We start from the raw sequence: 6,773 nt of genomic DNA on the forward strand, positions 1-6,773 counted from the left end.
TCTCAGATTACATTGTGTGGGATCCGCACTTCGGGCGCTGTCTTCGGGCCCCGCACCGCTGTTTGAACTGGGATGCGGGCGATACACCTCCCGCTCCGCTCCCCGCCACCGGTCCCCCCCAGCGAGTGCGGTGCCAGCCCCGCGCTGCCCCGCCAACCCGCGTCCCGGGGAGCCGCGGAGCCCGGTGCGGGCCCCGGCGCCCCGGGCTCCCCCCAGCCCCCCCCGCCGAGCATCCCTGCCGCCAACAGCCCGCACCGAAGGAAAACCCCCCACCCCGCAACCCGTTTTGGTACGAAACGCGGCATATGAAGCAGCCTCTCGCTGTTGTTGTGGCGGTGGCAGTGGGGGTGATGGGGTTTTGTTGGGTTTGGGTGGGTTTGGGTTCGGGTTGCCCCCTCCGCCCCCCGCAGCCTGCTGTGCCACGACACGCGGGCTTCGTGGCCCTCGAGAACGAACCCCTGTTTCCAGGAGGGTTAAAACGCCCTGCGCGGTTCTCCCGCGTTGACGGGCAGTGCCAGGGAGCGGTGGGGGGTAGCCACCCCTCGCCAGGCCCCTTCGGCTCTCCAAACACGGGGTGCCCGCGGTCTCGCGTCGGTAAAAGGGCGGCTGTATCGGGAAACGTGCATTTCTGCCATCTTTTCAGACGTGAATCATGCTCCCCCCCCCTCCCCCCCTTCGCCATCCCATTATCCAAGTTCTGCATTGATTACTGGGAGACTGGAAATCAGCGTATTGGAAGAACCAGGCGCTTAGACGGAGGCACGCATTTTAATTTCGAAAGACTATACAGTGACTAAGTTCTCGTGAGTGTTCTCGAGGGAAGCCGGGGATTACAATGTACCCCCACGCCCCCGAAATATCTTCATCCCAATGAAGGCATAACTGGTTTATACAAAGAATTTTATGATAAAAGGCAATAACACAATGTCATTAAAAAAAATCTATAAAATTGTTAAAGAGCAGTTTGTTTGCATTTCTCCTGATTGATATGTAAATACAGTTTGAACTGTGTTTGCTCGGTCTCTAGTGCTTAATAAAGAGATGAATTCACCTTTCTGTGGAACAAGTAAACAGACTTTAAACTAAGCCGACATCAGACAAAGTGGAAACGAGTTTATTTAATCGAAACTAAATCTAGTTTAAGAAAGATAAGTCAGTGTACATAATAATCCATTACAGTAATTACACCCACCACCAAATATGTGTTTATGAGGTTGTGGAGACACAATAAAATTCATTTATTTCCCCCAAGTCCATAATGAAAAGTCACTAGCTGGATCTCAATAGAACATGCTAACTCCAATATTGGGGGGGGATACAATATTTCTGGGCTGTATTGATGCCTTTCAGTGCTCCTCGCTCTTTGATGTTTCTGTGTTTGAAAGGACGCGAACATTAATTACAACTGCAGGGGAAATGTCGACTTCACCACAGCACTTTCTCCTCGGTCTTGTGTGTTAACTCCAGGAGAAACTAACCCTAATTTAAAAAAAACCCGTAGCGTTGGGCCCGCTCCCTCCATGGGAGCCGGCAGCACGGTGCCACAGAGCAGTGATTCCCAACACCTTCTCCTTTTAACAGAAATAATCGTACTAAGCTCCAGGCAGGCCCCCCCGCCATGCTGGGCGTGATACTGTAGGTGTGAAGCGAGTATTCTCCGTGGAGAAAGAAAAAAAAAAATATTCCTTGGGTTAGTTGAGAACGTCGCTGTATAAAGCAGGACGTAACATAAAGAATGAAAGGTCTCGAAATTCCTGTTGACACACGTGATGTTCTCCACTTAGAAATAAAGGGGGAGGGGTGGGGGGAATAGAAAGAATCAGATAATTTTTTTTTTTTTTCTATTTCCCTTTTTCTCCATCCAAACTAGCACTCGGTGTCCGAGTAACACCGGCTATCTAGTACAAATAAAAGACTGGAGCTTTCGAAAGCTGCCACTTAAACCGGAGGTTGGGTTGTTTCCATCCCGGGAGAGCTGCTTTCTTTCTCTTCAAAAATATGAGCGTTTCATAACACCTCTGTAACTCAGAGGCCTTTCGATGACTGCCGTTCGCTTCCGTGGGTTAACTGGGGGGATCTGGAGAAGGAAAAAAACAAACGAAACCGAGCAGCAGCCGCGAAGGAAAACACGCCGCCAGGTCTCCTAGGACGGGGGACTTCTCGTTTGGTCACACTCGCAAAGGGAACGTTCGAGACCCGCGAGACAGCGAGTCACGCGTGTTTCGGGCTTGCCCGGTGCCAGCTGCTGCACTCGATGCTCTGTGCCTAACCTCCTTGCGGTACCCACCGTGTCCTCCTCCCTGCCCACCACCCCTCGGCGCCTCGGCCGGGCGCGCACCCGCGCACCCCCGCACACTCGCCCGCACCTGCGCGCACACGCACCTTCTCCGCATCCCCTCCTGCGCGAGCTTCCCCAGCGTGGAACGGAATTCATGCGTGGGCTTGCGGGGGTGGGCGCGAGCGGAGAACGGCGTGCAGTCTGGTGAAGAAAGTTAATTCCAACTACGCGTCGTACACAATAAACTATCTTTTTATTTTGATTATAAATAAGGTGGCTGTACTTCCCGTGAAATACAAGTACATAGGAAAACCTGGTAGAAATTATTACCTCTTTTTTTTTTTCTTTTTAATACAAGGTATTAAAACTGGACGCTCTTTCAATCGGCCGCATGTTCCGTACCGTCAGCAGATTCTTCGTTAATTTGTGTCTCGCGGCGCGAGGCTTTTACCTGCTTTCTCCTCCGTGCCTTTGGCATTTCAATTTCTACTCCCGGAATACTTTGCTTTCTCTAGCAAGAAGTCTCTGAGGTGCCCCCCCCCTCCCCAAGAATCGGGCTAACGAGTTTGGACTCGATCCTTTAGCTCTCGAGTTCGCGAATCCCGCGCGTTTTCTTGTCACTCTCGCACGCTGAGGACCGATCCCGCATCCCGTGAACTCCCCGGCGCAGCTCCCCGCTGGGAACAGGGTCCGGGCCCCGGGAGGGACAGGGGCCTTGCGGGGCTCGGCAGCATCCCGGGTTGTTTCTCCATCAAGCAGAAAAAAATAAAAAATAAAAAAGAAAAAAGAAGACAAGAAAAAAAAAAAAAGAGATGCGGGGAAGGGAGGGTCGGGAGGGGGAACCAAAAGGAAGTAAAAAAAAAAAGAATATTCGTAATGTGTATAATTTATTAGAAGCTTCTTAGGAACTATATTTAAGCCAAATATCTACATAAGTTACAACAGGAGAAGGCGGCGTGCGCAAATAACAAACTGCCGGAGGATTTACGAAGGGGCGATCAGTGTCCATAAAAAAGGTGGGGGTTGGTTTGGTTGATTGTATTTTTTTTTCCTTTTTCTTTTTACAACAAAATATACAGGCTACTAAAAACTATGGGTTTAGTCCAACTCTTGACAGCAGTATACAGCTACAGGTTCACATCAAACGTAAGGAGGAAAATAAAAGCCAAGCCTTTGACGACTCCACGTCTCAATCCGCTGGCCCTCCCGAGGGGCTGGGAGAGGAGACCGGGGCGGGGGGGGGGGAGGGAAGCTGCTTCTTGTGTCTGGGTGACGCGAATGCGTTTTTTTGGGGGGGGAAAACCACCCCATCCCCCGAAATCTCTATATTTACATGCAAGTCCTAGACGCTGGCAAAGTGTGCATCTGAAATCCAAGCCTTCGGACCGTGCCCAGCGGCGGTCCCCTTTCTGCAGACTGCTCCGTGGTTATTAGTCAGAATTTTTCTTAACACCCCATACAACAACCTTGGGAGGAAAAAAAAAAAAAAAAAAAAGAAAAAGAAAAAAGAAAGACCCAAAACCACCAAGAGTAACAACAAAACCAAACCAAAAAAAAAGTCTCTTTCTCTCTTAGAGGTCCTCAGAGAACCACTCAGTAAAACGGAGGGAGTGGGGGGAGGGGGAGGAAGCGTTAAAAAAGAAAGAAACAAAAAAAAGAAAAACACCCAGTAGTTCGAACGGGACAGAGATCTGTGAGACTGGGAAAATCTGCTTTTTTTTTTTTTTTTCTTTCTTTCTTTCTTTCTTTCTTTTGTTTTCCTCTTTTTTTTTTTTTCCTTTCGCTTCGTTTAATCCTTTCACCAGGTCCTACCGTATAGCAAGGTGGAGCAAGACATGGCAGTGCCATAGTCAGAAGCGGAAGAGTTTAGGTGAGACAAGCTGGAGACTTGGCTCTGCAGGGAGGAAGGGCTGGCCGAGTGCTGTCCCATGTCTGGAGACTGCCCCGCGCTGTTTGTCTGGTGGCTCTGATGCTGTCCCAGGCTGTTGCCATTGGTGGCCACCGCGATCGTCGTGGCTGCCTGCTGCTGGTGGCTCTGGATAGCTGCCGTGGGGGTGTTGGAGCCTGCTTGGCAGGGCTTGCCATCCTTCACTAGCACCGGCACGGCCACCCTCCTAGGGGACTGCTGCTGCTGGCAGGCGCCGTTCTCCTGTTGCATCTGCTGCTGCGCAGCCTTGTCTTTGGCCTGGCGCTTCATCTTGTAGCGGTGGTTCTGGAACCAGATCTTGACCTGAGTTGGGGTGAGGTGTATCATGCTGGCCAGATGTTCCCTCTCCGGGGCGGAGAGGTATTTCTGCTGCTTGAAACGTCTCTCCAGCTCGTAAACCTGGGCCTGGGAGAAAAGGACCCTCCGTTTCCTCCGCGGCGTGCTCTGGAGCGGGGCCATGCTCTTGCTCACGTCCCCCAGGGAGCCGAGGCTGCCCATGCCGCCCATGTTCATGCCCGAGGACGGCGCCATGAAGCGGGAGACTGCAAGGGAGAAGGCGGCACGTTTGAGGCGGCCGGGCTCGGCCCGAGCCGGGCCCCGCGCTCCCGCCGCCGCTCGCCCCCGGCGGGGGCCTCGGCGCGCCCCCGCTCCCCCGGCGACGGCCCCGCGTCCCCGGAGAGAGCGGCGGGCGGCGGGACCCCCCTCCTCGCCCGGCCCCGGCCCCCGGGGAATCGAGGCGACCGCGCGCCCCTCGCCCTGCCCCGGGGCGGGGGGGTGACAGCCGAGCGCGTACCCTACGCAGCGGTGCGGCGGGAGCGGCCGGGGACCGGGGCTCCGGCGGGAGCTCGCCCCCTCCGCGCCCGGGTCGCGGCTCCCGCCGCCCCGGCTTCCCCCTCGCCCACCCGGTGCCGATGGGCGCGCAACCCGTCCGGGCACCGCCAGCTCCCTCCCGGGGCCCCGGGCCGCGCCGCTCCCGCCCCACTGGACGGCGAGCCCCGGACTCCCGCTCTCCGCCGCCGCGGGGCTTCCCGCCCCCTTACCCCCGCCAAAGCAGCCCCGGGAGGCTGACACGAAGCCAGCCGGGGGAGGGGGGACCCGCCGGGCGCGATCCTCCGGCAGGAGAAGGAAGGGGGGGGGCGAAGGGGGGGGGGGGGGGGCGGCGGGGATTTGGACCGACTTTCGCGCTGGCGCGGAGCCCCCGGCGCCCGCTGCCCGCGGCGCGGAGGGGCAGGGGAGCGGCCACCCCACGCCCGGCCACCCAGCCCCGGGCTGACTTACTTGAGGAGAAGCGGGGGTCCGGGTTGGTGCCGTACCATCCTGTGGCCGAAGCGCTGTTCCGCATGGTGTCCTGGTAAGGCGGGAGCTCGCTCATGTTGCCCAGGTTCCCATTGCAGTAGCCCCCCATCGTGGCATGGGAGAGCTGGGGGACCCCTGCCGCTGTCATATGGTAGGCGGCAGTCACCGTTCCGTTGTGGCCCATGGGGTGCTGCTGCATGGCCGGCTGAGAAACCTGAGACTGTCTGTAGGCTGACAGGGGAGCCCCCAAGTTACTGCCCTCCATGCCCACTTTCTTGTAGCTTTCCTCCAAAGGACTCAAGATGTCAGACACTGAGAAAGGAGTCGTATGCTTTGGGCTCATCGACATGATTCGGCGGCTGGGGAGAAAAAAAAAAAAAAAAAAAAAGGAAGGGGAGGCAAATCTTTTTTTTTTTTTTTTTTTTTTGCCAAATATTCTGGTGTTGCCTTAACGCCGATCTTGTTGGATGTACACGTAACCGAGTGGACGAAGTCCGCCTTAATTGGATTGAGTGGAGGCTCAGGGCTGCCTTTCGTTTGTTTTAGCCAGACGCCAGGTTTTAGGCTGCCACCAGAGGCGGGGCATAGGCACTAAAGCAACAAGACAATAGAAGCCTACATCTTGCCCAAGATAATTAGCTTACATGCTGATGACAAGGTAAACACCTTTAAGTTTTACTTGTCAGGATTTTTTTTTTTTATGTCTTTAAAAAAAGAGAGAGAGCGAGGGAGAGAGGGAAAGAGAGAGAGAGAGACCCCGTGAGCACAACTCATTTTATTTTTCTTGGGGGTGGCAATGTCGTGGACGGGAAACGGAAGGCAAGGCGAAAAGACCCCCATTCGACTGGGTGAAAGGATTTAAAAATCAGCTCCCGGGCGGCAAGACTGCCAGCCCAGCCTTTGTGAGAGCTGGGGAGACGGGGCTGAGCGCCGGTGAGCAAAAGGACGGAGCCCCCCTCTCCCCCCGCCTCCCCGCCGGGAGCTCGGTCCGGCGGGAGCCCCGCCGCAGGGAGGGCAGCTCCCCGGGGGCCCCCACCCCGCCAGGCACCCCGCCCGGCCGGTGATCCGACACCGCTCGGGGTTTACCGTCTCGGGAACGTTCCCTGTGTCTGCTAAGACCCCCGGTGCGAGACCCCCGGTGCGAGGATCGTCTGTCTCCCTAAACCCATAAGTTCCCTTCACCTAGGGCTCTTATTTATCTTTTTTTTTATTTATTTAACCTCAGGGAGAGGTGGAAGTTGCAAGTTTACAAAACCAAGCAGTCATTTAATT

General features: G+C 55.4%; 1 protein-coding gene across 1 annotated transcript; it reads right to left on the reverse strand.

Moving 5' to 3' along the window:
* Window positions 1–2,568: 2,568 nt before the first annotated feature.
* Window positions 2,569–5,921, reverse strand: NKX2-1 (NK2 homeobox 1). The gene is made up of 2 exons (XM_075426199.1): window positions 5,484–5,921; window positions 2,569–4,747 (listed from the first exon to the last, which is right to left on the reverse strand). Exons 1-2 carry the CDS (start codon window positions 5,848–5,850, stop codon window positions 4,077–4,079), a joined length of 1,038 nt encoding a protein of 345 aa, XP_075282314.1. The 5' UTR covers window positions 5,851–5,921; the 3' UTR covers window positions 2,569–4,076.
* Window positions 5,922–6,773: the final 852 nt, after the last annotated feature.

This window comes from Opisthocomus hoazin, chromosome 7, assembly GCF_030867145.1.
Source record: "Opisthocomus hoazin isolate bOpiHoa1 chromosome 7, bOpiHoa1.hap1, whole genome shotgun sequence".
Classification (NCBI taxonomy): domain Eukaryota; kingdom Metazoa; phylum Chordata; class Aves; order Opisthocomiformes; family Opisthocomidae; genus Opisthocomus; species Opisthocomus hoazin.